Raw genomic sequence first — 20,533 nt, 5'->3', positions numbered from 1 at the left:
AAAAACCTTGTGACCTCTCTAGAGGCCATATTTTTCATGAGATCTTTATTAAAATTGGTGAAAATGTTCAACTTGATGATATCTAGGTCAGATTCAAAACTGGGTCATGTGCCTTCAAAAACTAGGTCATCAGGTCAAATCATAGAAAAACCTTGTGACCTCTCTAGAGGCCATATTTTTCAATAGATCTTCATGAAAATTGGTCAGAATTTTTATCTTGATGATATCTAGGTCAAGTTTAAAACTGGGTCGCATGAGCTCAAAAACTAGGTTACTATGTCAAATAATAGAAAAAACGATGTCATACTCTGTTCAAAACTGGGTCATGTGGGGACAGGTGAGCGATTCAGGACCATCATGGTCCCCTTGTTGAGTGAGTTATTGCCCTTTGCCTATTTTGATTTCTAATACAATTTTATATCCAGTGGCCCTCCAAGTAGTTAATTGGTTTTTTATGGCCTTACCTGTAGAAGGGTCATAAAGTCTGCAGACACTAAAGAGATAATGATTCAAGTTATTCATTATTTTCCTATTACACCTCAGCAGTGGATGGACTACCCTAGTAGATTGATGATTAATTTGTTTAGTACTCATATTTCTGGGTTTAATTGTTAGCTATAATATAAGAAATTATATGTGCATTCTTTGTTTCCATAAAAAGAAAAAATAATAATTGCATGTAACACATTAATGGTGTCATCTCTTTTATTTAGGGTATGGGTTTAATTATTAGTTATAATATAAGTAATTATATGTGCATTCTCTGTTTCCATAAGAAAAAAAAATGCATATAACTCAGTAATGGTGTCATCTCTCTTGTTTAGGGTCAAGGTCACTTATTAGCTCACATGTCACTTTCACATGTCACAAAGTGACAAGGTGAGCTTTTGTGATCGCGCAGCGTCCGTCATCCGTGCGTGCGTCCGTCCGTAAACTTTTGCTTGTGACCACTCTAGAGGTGACATTTTTCATGGGATCTTTATGAAAATTGGTCAGAATGTTCATCTTGATAATATCTAGGTCAAGTTCGAAACTGGGTCATGTGCGGTCCAAAACTAGGTCAGTAGGTCTAAAAATAAAAAAACCTTGTGACCTCTCTAGAGGCCATACTTTTCAATGGATCTTCATGAAAATTAGTCAGAATGTTTACCTTGATGATATCTAGATCAAGTTCGAAACTAGGTCACGTGCCTTCAAAAACTAGGTCAGTAGGTCAAATAATAAAAAAAAAATTGTGACCTCCTCTAGAGGCCATATTTTTCATCATATGAATTTTGGTCAGAATGTTCATCTTGATGATATCTAGGTCAAGTTCGAAACTGGGTCAACTGTGATCAAAAACTAGGTCAGTAGGTCTGAAAATAGAAAAAACTTGTGACATCTCTAGAGGCCATACTTTTAAATGGATCTTCATGAAAATTGGTTAGAATGTTCATCTTGATGATATCTAGGTCAAGTTCGAAACTGTGTCAACTGCGGTCAAAAACTAGGTCAGTAGGTATAAAAATAGAAAAACCTTGTGACCTCTCTAGAGGCCATATTTTTCATGAGATCTTCATGAAAATTGGTGAGAATGTTCATCTTGATGATATCTAGGTTAGATTCAAAACTGGGTAACGTGCCTTCAAAAACTAGGTCATTAGGTCAAATCATAGAAAAACCTTGTGACCTCTCTAGAGGCCATATTTTTCAATGGATCTTCATGAAAATTGGTCAGATATTTTATCTTGATGATGTCTAGGTCAAGTTCAAAACTGGTTCACATTAGCTCAAAAACTAGGTCACTATGTCAAATAATAGAAAAAACGATGTCATACTCGATTCAAAACTGGGTCATGTGGGGACAGGTGAGCGATTCAGGACCATCATGGTCCTCTTGTTTTTATCTAGTGACCTACTTTTTAGCTCACCTGTCACGAAGTGACAAGGTGAGCTATTGTGACCGCTTGATGTCCGCCGTCTGTCGTCAGTTGTCCGTCGTGCGTCGTGTGTCAACAGTTTCTAAAAAAAATCTTCTTCTTGAAAACCACTGGGCAGAATTACACCAAACTTCACAGGAATGATCCTTGGGTGGCCCCTTTCAAAATTGTTCAAAGAATTGAATTCCATGCAGAACTCTGGTTGCCATGGCAACCGAAAGGAAACATTTAAAAATCTTCTTGTCCAAAACAACAGGGCCTAGGGCTTTGATATCTGGTGTGTAGCATCATCTAGTGGTCCTCTACCAAAATTTTTCAAATTATCCCCCTGGGGGTCATATGGTTTATATAGACTTTTATAGGGAAAACTTTGAAAATCTTCTTGTACAAAACCACATGGCCTAGGGCTTTGATATTTGGTATGTAGCATCATCTAGTGGTCCTCTAACAAGATTCTTCAAATTATCCCCCTAGGGTCAAATATGTCCCAGCCCCGGGGGTCCCAAGTTTTACATAGACTTTTATAGGAGAAAAAGTTTAAAAATCTTCTTGTCAAAAACCACAACACTTAGACCTTTGATATTTGGTTTGTTGCATTGTCTTAAGGTCCTCAACAAAAATTGTTCAAATTGTACCCCTTGGGTGAAAAGAGGCCCTGCCCTGGGGGTCCCAAGTTTTATATAGACATCTATAGGAAAAAGCTTTAAAAACCTTCTTGTTTGAAACCATACAACCTAGGCTTTTGATATTTGGTATGATGCATTGTCTAGAAGTCCTGTACCAAAATTTTTCAAATTATGCCACTGGGATTAAAAGAGGCCCTGCCCTGGGGTCACTTACTTATTATGTGAGTTCTATAGGAAAAATACTTAAAAAATCATCTGATCCTATTTCCAAGACTGTTTAATTATAATTACCTGATGACCCCAAGTAAAATGATGTCACATGACTGTGACCTTGACCTACTGACCTACTTTCTTGTTTTTTAGCTCGACTATTCGAAGAATAAGTAGAGCTATCCTACTCACCACAGCGTCGGCGTCACACCTTGGTTAAGTTTTTCGTACCAGTCCACATTTTGACAGTCTTTTGAGATAAAGCTTTGAAACTTCCAACACTTGTTTACCACCACCATGGCCAGTTATAGGCAAGAGCACATAACTCCATCAAGGATTTTGGCTGAATTATGGCCCCTTTTGACTTAGAAATCATGGTTAAGTTTTTCGTACCAGTTCATATTTTGACAAAGTCTTTTAAGATAAAGCTTTGAAACTTTCAACACTTGTTTACCATCACCATGGCCAGTTATAGGCAAGAGTACATAACTCCATCAAGGATTTTGGCTGAATTATGGCCCCTTTCGACTTAGAAATATTGGTTAAGTTTTTCATACCAGTTCATATTTTGATAAAGTCTTTTGAGATAAAGCTTTGAAACTTTCAACACTTGTTTACCATCACCATGTCCAGTTATAGGCATGAGCACATAACTCCATCAAGGATTTTGGCTGAATTATGGCACTTTTTTACTTAGAAATCTGGGTTAATATTTTGTACCAGTTCATATTTTGACAAAGTCTTTTGAGATAAAGCTTTGAATCTTTCAACACCTGTTTACCATCACCATATCCAGTTATAGGCAAGAGTACATAACTCCATCTTTGATTTTGGCTGAATTATGGCCCTTTTTATGCCCCCGAAGGGAGGCATATAGTTTCTGAACCGTCTGTCAGTCTGTCCGCAATTTTCTTGTCCGGTCCATATACTTGTCATCGATGGATGGATTTTCAAATAACTTGGCATGAATGTGTACCACAGTAAGACGACATGTCGCGCGTAAGACCCAGGTCCGTAGCTCAAAGGTCAAGGTCACACTTAGACGTTAAAGGTCATTTTTCATGATAGTGCATTCGTGTCCGGTCCATATCTTTGTCATCCATGGATGGATTTTCAAATAACTTGGCATGAATGTGTACCACAGTAAGACGACTTGTCGCGCGCAAGACCCAGGTCCGTAGCTCAAAGGTCAAGGTCACACTTAGACGTTAAAGGTCATTTTTCATGATAGTGCATTCGTGTCCGGTCCATATCTTTGTCATCCATGGACGGATTTTCAAATAACTTGGCATGAATGTGTACCACAGTAAGACAACGTGTCGCGCGCAAAACCCAGGTCCGTAGCTCAAAGGTCAAGGTCACACTTAGACGTTAAAGGTCATATTTCATGATAGTGCATTGATGGGCGTGTCCGGTCCATTCTTTGTCATTTATGCATGGATTTTAAAATTATTGGGCATGAATGTGTACCACAGTAAGACGACGTATCGCGCGCAAGACCCAGGTCTGTAAGTCAAAGGTCCTAAACTCTAACATCGGCCATAACTATTCATTCAAAGTGCCATCGGGGGCATGTGTCATCCTATGGAGACAGCTCTTGTTTAGTTAGAAATCTTGGTTAAGTTTTCCGTACCAGTTCATATTTTTTGTAAAGTGTTTGACATATGGCTTTGAAACTTTTATCACTTGTTTAGTATAATAGTCTCTGTCTGTGGGAAAGAGTACATAACTCTGTCATCTATTTTGGCTGAATTATGGCCCTTTTTGGACTTTGAAATTGGTTTTATGTACTCTTGCCTATAACTGGCCATGGTGATGGTAAACAAGTGTTGAAAGTTTCAAAGCTTTATCTTAAAAGACTTTGTCAAAATATGAACTGGTACGAAAAACTTAACCATGATTTCTAAGTCAAAAGGGGCCATAATTCAGCCAAAATCCTTGATGGAGTTATGTGCTCTTGCCTATAACTGGCCATGGTGGTGGTAAACAAGTGTTGAAAGTTTCAAAGCTTTATCTCAAAAGACTTTGTCAAAATGTGGACTGGTACGAAAAACTTAACCAAGGTGTGACGCCGACGCCGACACCGTGGTGAGTAGGATAGCTCTACTTATTCTTCATGTAGCTCATATTACTCAGGTGAGCGATCAAGGGTCATCATGACCCTCTTGTTTGTTTTTCACTTACAACATTCAAATTTGGACCACATGTATAGTTTTGAGTGGCTAGATGAACTTTGACATGAGTTGACCTTGATCTTGACCTAGTAACCTACTTTCACATTTCTGTAGCTACAGCCTTCAAATTTAGACCACATGCATAGGTTTGTGTACCGAACTAAACTTTGACATTGACCTAGTGACTTACTTTCACATTTTTGAAGGTACAGGTTTCAAATTTTGACCACATGCATAGTTTTGCATTCCAAAATAAAATTTGACCTTGATTTTGACCTAGTGACCTACATTCATATTTCTCAAGCTACAGCCTTCAAATTTGGACCACATGCATAGTTTTGTTTACAGAAATAAACTTTGACCTTGAGATTGACCTAGTGACCTTCTTTTACATTTCTCAAGCTTCAGGCTTCAAATTTGGACCACATGTATAGTTTTGTGTTCCGAAATGAAATTTTACCTTGATTTTGACATAGTGGCCTACTTTTACATTTCTCAAGCTACAGCCTTCAAATTTGGACAACATGCATAGTTTTGTGTACCGAAATGAACTTTGACCTTGGGATTGACCTAGTGACCTATTTTCACGTTTCTCAAGCTACAGCCTTCAAATTTGGACTACAATGCATAGTTTTATGTTCTGAATTAAAATTTGACTATGATTTTTACCTAGTACCTACTTTCACATTTCTCCAGCTAAAACCTTCAAATTTGAAGCACATGCATAGTTTGGTGTACCGAAATGAACTTTGACCTTGAAATTGATCTAGTGGCCTACTTCCACATTTCTCAAGCTACAGCTTTCATATTTGGACCACATGCATGGACCACATGCACAGTTGTGTACCGAAATAAACTTTGACCTTGATTTTGACCTAGTGACATGACCTGGATTCAGAAATCTTGAAATTTGGAACATTCAAAAATGGCTCAATGGTGGGTGCCAAGATCACTCTGTGATCTCTTGTTTATTCTATGATTTGATAGTCACATTAACTACTTTAGCTGTGATTTAATATTCTTGCAATACCATTATAATGTAATTTGAAAGACAGGCATTTCCATTTTTTTGTGATTTGATGGACATTACGACTGAATTTGTCTTATCAGCTTTGTGTATTAAGCAGCCACTCGGGATAAATTTGTAATTAGGTTACTTGGGTAAAAAGATATGTCATTATGTGAAATCTTTGAAAAACTTCATGAACACTGTAGAGGCCACTTTTTAATTTTGTTTATTATCCTTTGGCAGAATGATTGTCTAATATACAGAATCTAGGTCAAGTTTAGTTAGGGTACCTGATGTAAAAACTAAGTCTTAAGGTTAAAGCATTGAAAAACTTGGTAAATGATCTAGACTCTACCTGATTTACACAAAATATGATGAAAAAGTTTGTCTGTATGGAATCTAAGCCAAATTAGATACTAGCTTATCTGGGGTAAGAACTAGGTCAGGTGAACAAAACAGGGCATTTAGGGCTTGCTTGTTTTGTGATACTACAAATTTTATGAACTTTACACTTTTTATGAAATGATTGTATTTAAACTAGATAGAAGAGACACCCTTTGGTATATCAGCTTGTATCAAACAAACCTATTTCAGGTGAAACACAAGCTGTTCAAGACTCTGGAGCACCGTCCTTGGAATCCTTGAAGTCTACTGGGCAGCCATTCAAAAAAGAACATGATGACACATTGAGCCAAACCATGGTTTTAGCTTTACATGAACAGATGAAGTCTGTGGGTGTCCTGATTTCTAATGGAAATTTGGTTGGAACAGTTTTTCGTGTTGGCAGTAAATACGTAATGACAGCTTTGCATGTCATAAACAACGTAATAGGTAACAGCTAATTTCATTCAATGGTTATTTGGAAGACTGTATAACATGGTGAAATACAAATGCTAACACTTAAATGTGTATTTCCATGTAACAGCAGGATACAGTTATACTAATACATGTAAGAGACCATATTGTCTCCTGCTTGAGCACAAACAGTCATGTTAGTACTACCTTTGTTATGGAAACCATAGTTGATGATTTGATGGACATTAACTTTATGGCTCACCTGATCCAAACGTTCTGGTTCTAAGTGGATACAGTGGATGGTCTTGCATTGTTGATGTCTGTCTGGAGTCCAAAGTTGATTCTTTTACACTCTTTAGGTCATCATTTTGGCCAAAAGTTAGTGTTTTTCCAAACACATTTTGGTGTAATTGTGTATAACAATTTAAATGTGTTTGAATCAGTTTTGTAAATTAAATTTTGTTATATCTGAAACAAAATAGATAAATATAAAAGGATGGATTGGATGGCTGTAGGGGGGAGGAGGCTTTGAAAATATGGTAGTATTGTTCAGGGAGTGCAGTAACTAAGAACCATAACTCTATATGACATTATTTTTGAATTGCCCACCTTTTTAGCTCACTTGTCACATAGTGACAGGGTGAGCTTTTGTGATCGCCCTTCGTCCGTCGTCTGTCAGTCCACAATTTCCTTGTGAACATGATAGAGACCACATTTTATACTTGATTTTAATCAAACTTGCACAAAACTTGTATGGGCATAATATCTCGGTTCCTTTTGATATAAACTTGCAACATATCTTCAGCAACAATAAATCTTGGATTCCATGATGAATCTGTCAGATCCAATCATAGGTTCCGGAGTTACGGCCCCTGATTGACCCCTAAAAGAGCCAAAACTTCGTAATTTTTACCTTGTGAACACGATAGAAGTGACATTTTACATGTATACTGTAGAATCTGATAAATAAGCGCATATTCGAATATAGGCGCATATCAAAAGTAAGCGCATACGGCCTTACTGTTATTCCGTATGGGATAATAAGCGCATGATTGTCATGCTCTTACCATAACTTTGTCTCGAAAGTAGGCGCATAACCGATTACTGGTAAACAAACAACAGATGCAAGAAAAAGACGTTATTAACCGTATTATACCGTGATAATTGTTTATCATAAATACAGGTGACAAGTGTTCTTACCTGTTGAATAGCCAATGGGTGTTAAAAGATTTTAACGTCTGTTGTCTGATAAAACGATAATTGCTAATGATAATCATGTTTTTTTAATAGTAAAAATGTTTTCAGTACATGAAAGTAAAAGTTTGAATACCACAAAAGTTGTTTGTGTTGTCATAACAGTTTGTCATTCTTTTGTAAAAGAATATGGATAAAATTCTACAATCTTAGAGTTGAACAATTATTGAATGGTCCGATAGATTGGACATTCTTTGCAAATTATGTATTCATTATATGCTTTCATAAATACTGTATGCAATAAAAGGAAGTAGTTCACTGCTCACGTCCATGACCATGTTTTACTTTCGTTTTCTCAACCAAGGTAAGCACTGTCAATATTCCTAATATATCAAAAATAGGCGCACACGGCTTGGCTATAAGCGCGTATCAAATATAAGTGCATAGTTTTGGCTTAAGTATAAGCGCATATCAAAAATAGGCGCATAAAAGTGTCACTAAAATTATTATAAGCGTATACGCTTATTTACCAGATTTTACAGTATTTGATTTAACCACACTTACATACAACTTAAGTCACAGTAAGATCTTGGTTACTTTCGAAAACCGGCTAGATTCCATCATGGGTTCTAGAGTTACTGCCCCTGAAAGGGATAAAATTTTCTATTTTGGCCCTTTCAGACATATAGAGGTTTCATTTATGCTTTGATTTGATACAAACTTGCACAGAATGATTATCTTGATGATCTCTAGGTCTGAATAGAAACTGGGTCATGTGGGGTCAAATCTAAGTCAATAGGTCAAATCGAAGGTGAACTTGGGTCATATGGGGTCAAATCAAAGGAAAAGCTTGTTAACACTCTTCAGGACACATTTATTATGCCCCCCTTCAAAGAAGGAGGGGTATATTGTTTTGCAGATGTCTGTCGGTCGGTCTGTCAGTCGGTCGGTCTATATGTAGACCAATCCATTTCCGGAGGATAACACAAGAACGCTTGGGCCTAGAATCATGAATGTTGATCGGAAGGTTGATCATCACCTGCAGATGACCCCTATTGATTTTGAGATCTGTATGTCAAAGGTCAAGGTCACAGTGACTCTGAACAGTTAAACGGTTTCCGGATGATAACTCAAGAACGCTTGGGCCTAGGATCATGAAAGTTGATAGGGAGGTTGGACATGACCAGCAGATGACCCCTATTGATTCTGAGGTCAGTAAATCAAAGTTCAAGGTCACAGTGACCCGGAACAGTTAAATGGCTTCCGGATGATAACTCAAGATTGCTTGGGCCTAGGATCGTGAAAGTTGACAGGGAGGTTGGTCATGACCAGAAGATGACCCCTATTGATTTTGTGGTCAGTAGGTCAAAGGTCAAGGTCACAGTGACCAGGAACAGTAAAATGGTTTCCCGGCGATAACTCAAGAACGCATGGGCCTAGGATCAGGAAAATTGATAGGGAGATTGATCATGACCAGCAGATGACTCCTATTGATTTTGAGGTCATTTGGTCAAAGTTCAAGGTCAGATTGGCCAGGAACAGTTAAACGGTTTCTGGACAATAACTTGAGAACGCTTGGGCCAAGGGTCATGAAGGATGATAGAGAGGTTCATCATGACCAGCAGATGATCCGTATTGATTTTAAGGTCAGTAGATCGAAGGTCAAGGTTACAGTGACCCTGAACATTTAAACCGTTTCCAGACAATAACTTGAGAATGCTTGGGCCTAGGATCATGAAACTTGATAGGGAGGTTGGTCATGACCTGTAGATGGCCCCCATAGATTTTGAGGTCTGTAGGCTGAAGGTCAAGGTCATATTGCCCCAGAACAGTTAAACCCTTTCTGGACAATACCTTGAGAACACTTTGGCCTAGGATCACTAAACTTAATAGGGAGGTTGATCATGACCAGCAGATGACACCTGTTGATTTTGAGGTCAGTAGGTCGAAGGTCAATGTCACATTGAACCAGAACAGTAGAATTTTTGTTTACAGTGAGCAAATAATTTCTGTTCCTTGTGCAATTACTGAATGCATCAAGTGGGGCATTTCGTGTTCGACGAGCTCTTGTCTTCATGAAATTTGGTCAGAATGTTTATCTTGATGATTCCTAGGCCAAGTTTGAAACTGGGTCATATGGGGTCAAAAACTAGGTCACCCAGTAAAATCAAAGGAAATGCTTATTAACACTCTTGTTCATTTGATATGCACGAAACTTGGTCAGAATGTTTGTCTCCATGAAATATCAGATGAATTTTTATCTGGGTCATGTGGGGTCAAAAACTAGGTCACCAGGTCAAATCAAAGAATAAGCTTGTTTACACCCTAGGGCATTTTCGATTCTATCTTCATAAATTTTGGCCAGAATGTTTGTTATCATGAAGTTGTGGATGATTTCAAATCTGGGTCACGTGGGGTCAGAAACTAGGTCAAATCATAGGAAAAGCTTGTATACACTCTAGAGGCCATTTTTTTGCTCCAATCTTCCCAAAATTTCATATTTATTTTCATGAAATTTTGGACAAGTTCGAATCTAGGTCATGTGGGGTAAAAAACTAGGTCACTAGGTCAAATCAAAGAAAATGCTTGTTTTCACTCAAGAGGCCATGTTTTTTGGTCCAATCTTAATGAAAATTGTTCAGAATATTTGTCTTCATGAAATCATTAGGTAAAACATGTTTACACTGTTATGGTGTGTTACACAGGTGAGCGACCTAGGGCCATCTTTATACTTGCTTCGGGGAGCATCCATCGGTGTTACCAACTGCCTTGTTTACACTGCAGAGACCATATACATTAATGAAATCTGTGAAAAGATTGTTTGGAAGCATTGTTAGAATGTTTTTATAAAACTTGATCATTGGGGTCAAAATTAGGTCACAAAGTCTTTTTATGCAAAAATCTTGTAAACACTCTAGTGGTCATATTTTGTACTTTATGTGTATGAAACCTGGTCAGAACGTTTGTCTTTATGAAATCTAGGTCAAGTTCCAAACTGGGTCATCAGTGTTCAAAAAATCAAGCTGTATGTCAGATAATAGAAAAACCTTATTTTTTTAACCTAAGCTTTATGAATCTATGTTTGCCTTTATGAAATCTTGGACATCTTGGAAATGGAGTCAGCATGACATATATTCAATGACAAACAAAAAAAGGTCTGATGAGTAGCTCAGGTCCATCATGGCCTTCTTGTTTTGACTTCAGTCATTTGCATTACATTATATAAATAATTATGAGATTTTCTTTGCCTTATTGAAACATATCTGCTCAATTCACTGTAAAAAATGAATGTAAAAAGCAAACAAATATACAAAAAATAAAAATTTAGTTATAACCAATGAAAAAATAGAAAATTTGTTTGTGTTACATGCAAGATCAAATATCTTTTACTCATGATCACCTGGTCTTACATAATATCTATAGCGTGGTCACTAGATCTTACATTGCCTTTCTTGACAATGCCGTTCAGGAAAATATGACATCTGGTTTACATTCTGTGAAAGAAATGTGAATTGTACACTAAAACAAACAATTATCCTTTATGCATCTCCTGATTAGAGAGATGTTTTAATAAAAAGTGATATGTGATGCATAAAAACAGTGGAAGGTATAGATTTTATTTGGGCTTTGTATGATCACATTCAATAGCACTAAAAACAGTTTGAAATCAAGATGGAATTAATTCCCTTCTTGTTCGATACAAATTGGTTACATTACAACATTTTAGTGGAAATTGATGTGTAGGAGTGAATATTCAATTGAAAGTTTCCACAGAGTTTTGGTTCATTGTGGTAAAAAAAATGCTAAATAAAATGTCATAATTTCTGGGTATATCAGTACATAACTGCTATTTCTTTGAAACAAAGCGTGTGAAAAGAAAGCAAGGACCATCGTTCTTGGAACATCTTTGATAATACAATCTGTCTAATAACTTACTGGTATTTCAGTTTTTCAGAAATAAAAACAAATCTGTTCACTTATTATTACCATTGATTAACACAAATATTCTCATCCACAGATCCCACCAAGACAGGTGTTTCGGATGTTGCACTATTAGACAGTACAGACACATACATAAATTTCAATGAGTCGCCTTTAACACCTCCAATGGTGCCTTATAGGTTGAAGAGAGATTTCATCTACAATGTAGATTTAGACGTAGCCGTGTTGGAAGTAACGAACCCGTCGAATTTACCGATGAAACTGAATTTATGCAAGGCCGAAAGTGGGGTAACCAACGTTTCTTTAATAGGATATGGTCATCCAGGTCAGATAAAAAAATGTTTAGATCCAAAGTGCGAGATTGTTCATCCAAATTCACATAGAATTCTGTCAGCTCAGGCTTGGTTACAGCAAAACATAAATTATTTCAAATCGGCGTTACATGGGATAGGTCGAAATTCAGCTCTGGTTGACAAAGGCTACCAAGGCTATGACCAATCTTCAAAGTTAATATTTGACTGCTATATGGAGCATGGGGCATCGGGAGCTCCAGCATTGACAAATGATAATGAAAGGTCTGTTCAAGTTGTTGGGATCTTAACACATGGTCTGCCAGATTTCTACTTCAGTCTGCCAGAATTGATGAAACCTCAGTTTCCAAGGAATTACCGCCTTGAAGTAGGTGCAAAAATGAAGGAAATTTTTAACTGGATAAACTCACAATCTCGGGAAATTGCAAAAGATCTATTTGGTGAAGGTGTGTATTGTATGTAAATCACTTCATTTTAAGGTGGTGTTTGCGTTCAATTATACTTTAACTTTAAAACTTGCCATGACAAAAGCCACCAGAGGTATCGCGTCGGCTTCAGCATAGCTTCATAAGTGTACACCTAGTTAATGATTTTAGCAGGTTCATATCTCAGTTCTTAGCTTACCTAAACCTTGTTCAAGGTGAGCAGTTAGTATAGGTGGATGGTCGGGCATCCATAGTCCCTCATCGTGCGTCAACATTTTTACCGTAACATCTTCTGCTCTGAAAACACTAGTCAGAATTACATCACATTTGGTCAGTAGCATCATGGCATGGACCTATATCAAGTTTGTTCATATGGTTTAGCTCACCTTAGCTAAATATAGAAAAAAAACATTTTAGCAATTTCTTTTCATAAACTGCTTGAAGGATCTTCATCAAGCTTAATCTGTGGCATTACTATAATATTGCCACAAACAAGTCCACCTTCATTAGACTAAGGCGGTCTACAAATGTGCACATCCCAAACTATATATTAGAATGTTTATTAGGCCCTGTAGTTTTCAGAACTAGTTGATGCCAAATTGCAAGTGCAGGGAAATGGCTGAAATTCAAGATGGCCAGCAATATGGCTGCTGAAACTTCAAAAATACACCATACATACTGAAAACGTGGAATGTTTCAATTTTATGAAAATGGTTTTAAAACAAATTGAAGTAATTTCAGTTACAAATTAGACTGAAATATAACATAATTTATTTGCTTATTTTGTAACTTTTTTATTTTTGGCCATACAGAAAAAATCATCAATTTTCTGTGGTACAACATAGATGATTCGTTAAATTCAGGTCTATTTTTACCTATCTCTACTGGTTAAGATTTTATGTGGATGATCGTTTCTGTTTAACAACATTGGTTTGGGTCAAGGTATTGAAATAGAACTTGTTTTAATTGGCTGAAATGTTTCAGTCGTTCAGTCAGTGTGTCAACAAACGATTGACATTGTTGCCCTTTGGGCTTCAACATTCTAGTGTTTAAATCATGTCACTGAATACTGCTGAAGTCACAGATTTTTTAGAAAATGGGCATTTGTGCCATATTTATGTCACATAGAAATCTTTTTAGTAGTAAGCACAGTCAAGGTCCATCTGTTTATCACAGCATTTATGATGATTTTTATCTCACCTGAGCCAAAGGCTCACGATGAGCTATTGTGACCGCTCAATGTCCGTCGTGCGGTGTGCGTCGTGTGTCCGTCCATTTTCTAAAAAAATTTTTTTTTTTTTTTTTTTTTTTTTCGGGCTACCAATTGGGATAACCCCATTTATTTTTATAAGGTATCAACATTTACAAGACAATAACATAGAAGAAGACATTAAATTACCAATTCATACAAACATATGAATAATAAATTCAGTAATTAAAGATAATAGTTACTTCGCCAGTGAAATAGAACTTGTTCGAAAACGAAATGACAAGTAAAATTTGACGAAGTTTCTTTTGTCTAAATGTTTTCAAGCTTACAAATATTTTATCATACCATGATTCAAGTTTAAGTTTCATTTCAACAATTAACTAGCTGATATTTAAGAAGAAAAATCACAGTTCAGTGACACTAATGTAATAACATAAAACATGCCATTAATATAAGTATCAATAAATACAAAACGAAAAGTAAGAAAATACATTTAAAATCAAGATTTGAGGCATGCAATCCAAGATCTTCGTTGAATTTGAAAATCGTTATTTTTCAATGATGATACACTATACTGACATATATACAAAACAGTTGTTATAATGGTATTTGTATACCACACATAATGGTATATGAATGTTGACTTATTCCTTATAATCTTGTGAATTAGAAGAAAAGCTGAAATATTAGAAACATTAGAATTCAACATTATTTTCACTTTGAACATATTAGTGCTGATTATTAAAAAAAGAGATCAATAAAAAAAATCAGATTGTCTTACATTAATTTCCTCTTTTACTCTCTTCTTTATTATTCTTTTTCAACAGAACATTTTGTATTTACTATATAATAAACCACTTGTTGGTTTTCATTAGTCGTGTTTTGATACTGTATTTGTTGTCTTACGGTGTTGATTATTGACATTTTTAAATTCTTAAGTGAAGGGGTTTCTAATTCAGCTCTGAATTTATGAAAATTCTGAAATTTCCAAATGTGCCATTTAGTTTCTAATATAAACGTGTTGATTAAATTAACATTATTTGAAGAAAGTCCAAAAGCGATGTCTTCAAACGAAAAAATATTTTTAATATTCAGTATTTTAAATGGTTCATCTAATATTGTTTGAATATATTTCCAGATTGGTTTTACTTTTTCACACTCCCAGAATAAATGTATTAATGTTTCCTTGTGAAATTTACACATGTTACAAATACCGTTTGAGAGACGCATCAAACTTAGTTTGTTTTCTGTGAAAATACAATTATGTAAAAATTTCCATTGGAACTGCTTAGCTTTTTTTGTGGAATAACAGCGGTACAAATTTGACCAAGTACAATTCCAATTTATCAAAACACTGGTAGTTTTAAACTTTTCTTCCCATTTTTGTTCTGTATGAAGTTTTTTTGGTTGATTATGTCGTACAAATAAATTTAAACTGTCGCGTGTTTGCAATTTACTAGGCTGAATTACGTTTCCATTTCGCGTACAGACAGTTAAATTTATTTGGGACAAAATGATATTTCGGTTATTTTGATTATTAACCTGTATTTGGGAACCTAACTTTAAGATATTCGTTAATTCTTTTGGTATGCTGGATTTAAGTTTCATCCACTCTGCAATCCAGTTAGTGGAGTTATTATGTCTCCCACCACACAGTGGTGTGGGAGGCATATTGATTTACTCCAGTCTGTGTGTGTGTGTGTGTCTGTCTGTCTGTGTGTCTGTCTCAAAGCTTGTCCGCACTCTAAGTCGAACATTTCTCATCCAGTTTTCACCAAACTTGAACAAAATGTGTTTGACCATAAGACCTCGGCCAAGTTCGATAACTAGCCAAATCGGTCCAGGCGTCTTGGAGTTATGGCCCTTGAATTACCAAAAAATCGGCCTTTTTACTCTTGTCCGCACTCTAATTCAAACATTTCTCATCCGATCTTCACCAAACTTGAACAAAATGTGTTTGACCATGAGACCTCGGCCAAGTTTGATAACTAGCCAAATCGGTCCAGGCATTTTGGAGTTACGGCCCTTGAATTATCGAAAAATTGGCAGTTTTACTCTTGTCCGCACTCTAAGTCGAACATTTCTCATCCGATCTTCACCAAACTTGAACAAAATGTGTTTGACCATGAGACCTCGGCCAAGTTCGATAACTAGCCAAATCGGTCCAGGCATTTTGGAGTTACGGCCCTTGAATTATCGAAAAATCGGCCTTTTTACTCTTGTCGCACTCTAAGTCGAACATTTCTCATCCGATCTTCACCAAACTTTAACAAAATGTGTTTGACCATGAGACCTCAGCCAAGTTCGATAACTAGCCAAATCAGTCCAGGCATTTTAGAGTTACGGCCCTTGAATTACCGAAAAAATCCGTCTGTTTACTCGTGTCCGCTCTCTAAGTCGAACATTTCTCATCCGATCTTCACCAAACTTGAACAAAATGTGTTTGGCCATAAGACATTACCCAAGTTCGATAACTAGCCAAATCCGCCCAAGCACTTTTGATTTATGGCCCTTGAATTACTGATCGGATCCACTCATCCAGACCATCTAATTGGATCCACTCGTCTAAAACATCTAGAGAAACTAACATTTTTCATAGGGGCAGTTGTGGGAGACATGCGCTTTTCTCAAAAGCATCTCTAGTTTTCGTAGAAGCTGAGACTCTTTCTGAAATAAAATTTCTATTTGAACAATCCCAGACGTCTTTAATTGTAACAATATTACTTTCCAAAAAGGACTTAAAATACAGTGGCTTACTGCGTGATAAAATTTTATGGTTTCCAAATAATTTACAGTTTAAGAGGTCGTCCGATTTTAACGGTTCAAAACATTTGAGAAAATCACACCAGTTTTTTATTGCTTGCATGTAAAAAACATGAACCGGGATTTTCAAAAGTGATTTATCAAAAAATGAGCATGTACATATAAAATATCTTTGGTAATATTCTTTATCTCGTGCAGACAACACAGACTTTCCTATTACATTCCAATTTTGAACATCTGCATGCAAAATCTTGTATAACATTTTTATATTTAAAGCCATGCTCAGGTCTGATATACTAAAAAGATTGAGACCACCGGAATATTTTTCACGCTTAAGTGTATTTTTTGCAACTAGGGGCTTTTTATTATCCCAAAGAAAATTGAAAATTATTTGCTCTATTTCTTTTGCGTTTCTTTCAGGTATACCACGTGTTTCTAGTCCGTACATTATAGTTGAAAAAACGTAAGTTTTGATGATCAATGATTTTCCGTTAAAAGTGAGATCTCTTGATTTCCAAACTTCTAGACATGATTTAATTTTATGGATTTTTTTATCCAGATGTCATCATTGTCAGTGCCGTAACCATGATGAATGCCAAGCGTTTTAACAAAAGACTTTGTCCAATTTATTTCTATAGTTTGGAGTTTTGTCTTTTCATCTGCCAATAAATAGACTTGTAGTTTTTTCTTTGTTTAATTTTGTCCCAGACGCGTGTTCATATAGTTAAAGATCTTTGAAAATATGGTACAAAGAGTCTTCATTTTTCGCGAACAATAGGAGAGATCGTATTTGTATACAATTCCGTTGTATATTCTATTTTAAGAACTGATAAGACAAAGATCGGGTGGGCAGACGCCGAGCGTCCATGTTATTTTGTTAACAGTGATGTTTTTCTAACGGCTTAAACTTTCTTAAAACACAAATGATATCAATAATTATTTGATCAATGGAAAGGATATAAAACAAGCAATTAATTGATAACTTTTAATTTATTATTTTGATATAAAATTGATTAATTATGAACGCTTAACTTACAGTGTATTTTTCTAAAAGTTTGGAGCATCGCTACACCGCGTGTCATCCACAAACTGGTTTATTTTTGCTTCATGGGTGACACCATCAAGTACCGGAAGTTGGATGCCTGCTATTCGGTTATTATTTCGTATTTTGCAGGCCATAGGTTCTGCTTGTAGAATATATAAAAAAGGTGCACATGGGCAACCTTGTTTTATTGAACGCGTGATAGTGAAAAAACTTGACATAAAACCATTACACTGAATACTCACTTTTGAGTTTTCAAGAAGCATGTTGACCCAGTTTCTGTAGTTTTGACCAAATCCAAATTTTTGTAAACATAAATCAATCCATTTCCATTCGCACCGATCAAACGCTTTGACCTGATCGAGAAAAATGATAAGCCCGTCTTGATTTTCATTATCACAATAATTAATTAAATCTTGAATGTATCTATTTTCCTCGTTAATATTTCTGCCCTCAGAGGCTCTATATCTTTTTGATCAGAATTGATTAAATATGGTAAAATAGGTTTTTAGCGTTCCGAAAGACATTTTGCCACAATTCTATAATCAACATTAAGTAGGGTTATAGGTCGCCAGTATCTCAAATCTTCGCGCTCTCCCTTTATTATACATTAATGATAGTACTCCCTTATATTGGGACCATGTGTCCATCGTTGTCGTCTGCTGTCAACAATTTGACTGTTAACACTGAGAGGTCACACTTTTGGTCCAATCTTAATGAAACTTGGTCAGAATGTTACCCTCAATAGCATCTTGGACGAGTTCGATATTGGGTCATCTGGGTTCCAAAACTAGGTCACCATATCAAATCAAAGGAAAAGGTTGTTTACAGTCTAGAGATCACAATTTGGTCCAATCTTAATGTAACTTGGTCTGAATATTACCCTCATAAAATTTTGGACCAGTTCGACAATGGGTCATCTGGGTTCAAAAACTAGGTCACCAGGTCAAATAAAAGGAAAACCTAGTTAACACTTTAGAGGCCACATTTGTGACCATTTATTAATGAAACATTTTTCAAAATGTGTTTTTGGTGATATTTAGCTCGAGTTCAAATCTGGGTCAGATAGGTCAAAAGCTTGGCCACCAAGTCAAATCAAAGGAAAAGCAAGTTAACACTCTAGAGGTCACATCTATGACCATATCGTAATGAAACTTAATATTAATCTTGATAATATATAGATGACGTTAAATCTGAGTCAAGTGGGGTCAAAAACTAGGTCACCAGATAAAATCAAAGGAAAAGCCTATTAACTCTCTATCGGTCATAAATATGGCAATATCTCTAATGCCTTCCCACGACTACCCGCTGTGATTTGATAATCATTTCTCATACATTTATACTTACCAAATAACAAATAGCTTTCGATATAAATGTCGGAATTTGCCGATCATACTGAAACAAAGACGAGGTACAACTCACGCAATTTTTAAAACAACGGAAGTGGATTGAGCAAGGCCTAGCAATGAAAACGACCAAATCCGCAAGGACAGATTCCCGGCGTGTGTGCGTTATCACTATCAAATGTAAATTATTTCTGGCATGAGAAATAGCGGTAAATTTTGACAGGTAGTAAACACGACCGATAACATGTTTATTTTATTATTGAGGAAGTGGGAATCGGGTAGTTAAACCATTAGGGCATTCAACTATTTTGTACTACTTTTGAATCTTGTTGACTGATTTACAATGCAGTAAACTCTGAATTACTAATAAAGACTAAATCGACTTTTCCGATAATGTTTTCGTTATCCTTTTCTATTTATACGTCCATTCGCGGGATACTTGCGGGTGAAATTGTTTTGTTTTTTTTTAATCAGAGGATCATTTTGTTGCAGACGGACAGACAGACAGACAGACAGGGGTCAACCTATAGTCCTCTCCTGTCTCATCTCATCGATATTTTGAAATCGTCAGGTAACATATCTACGTCTGATTTCCATCGACGGTTAATTTCTTGCAAGACATAGTAGAGACCCTGTGTATACATTCAGTTTCTAATTGGTATTTTATGATAGTATAGGTGTGCGAAATTAACACTGAACACTTGCATGTAAACGACGCTTAAGCATTCAATTCATTATTTAATTAAGTAGGATAGCGAGTCACAGACACTCCATCCCACCCCCAATGGATTAGTACAAGCATCGCATGGGGGTTCGGTATTAAATAACATTATAAACATGACGGCTGATCAAAAGAAACAATTTTGTATGTATATTTTTTATTTTTATTTCATTTACGCATTTTAAGGACATAAATCGCTTATTGTACTCGCAAGATGGAATACAGTATCACTCGCAAATACGCATTCAGATCAAATATCAAAATTGGCAAGTCGGCATACAGTAAATGTTTTTCACCGACTAGATAAAAATCAATTTCATTCAAAAACGCAACAGAAACGGAACATTTTATTTACATATATTTATGGAGTATGTATACTTATTACAGAAAACATCATGGATAATTCGATTACAAATCAATTTGGCGTGATATTAATCAGTTTCGTGACTTGGTCGAGTGAATTTTCATGCAATGAGTGTGATCAGTGAACATTTTTTAAACATTACCTGTCAGTTTCATCTATTATATCACCAAATACACATATGTATGTTAGACTTATCGTTTAACTTAAATACACATACAGTGTAAAGCCAGATAGGGAATTTGAAGACGATTCTTACTTTGTGTGTGTCTGTTTATTGTTTTGATCCCTCGCAAGAGGAAGGGGGAATACAGTCGTTTATAGGGTGTGATTACTGGTTGTGTGAAATCCCTAATTAAATACAAGGTGCAAATCTTCTCATACTGAATGACAATCATGTGAGGTTTGCAGACCCTGGGTCATATACTTTTTCCAGATATGCACAACACAAATTCGGACAAACGCATGGACGGACGGACATACGG

At 36.1% G+C, this 20,533-nt stretch overlaps 1 protein-coding gene across 1 annotated transcript in view; it reads left to right on the top strand.

Annotated features, from left to right (window-relative positions):
* Window positions 1-12,658, top strand: part of LOC128548982 (uncharacterized) — a 46,868-nt gene extending 34,210 nt beyond the window's left edge. Inside the window, exons 9-10 of the mRNA XM_053524840.1 lie at window positions 6,533-6,769; window positions 11,946-12,658. Coding sequence (XP_053380815.1) covers window positions 6,533-6,769; window positions 11,946-12,643 — 935 coding nt within the window. The 3' untranslated portion in view covers window positions 12,644-12,658. The remainder of the gene's footprint in view (window positions 1-6,532; window positions 6,770-11,945) is intronic.
* The last annotated feature ends 7,875 nt before the right edge of the window (window positions 12,659-20,533 follow it).

This window comes from Mercenaria mercenaria, chromosome 15, assembly GCF_021730395.1.
Source record: "Mercenaria mercenaria strain notata chromosome 15, MADL_Memer_1, whole genome shotgun sequence".
Taxonomy (NCBI): domain Eukaryota; kingdom Metazoa; phylum Mollusca; class Bivalvia; order Venerida; family Veneridae; genus Mercenaria; species Mercenaria mercenaria.
This window is presented reverse-complemented; position numbering and strand designations above follow the sequence as displayed.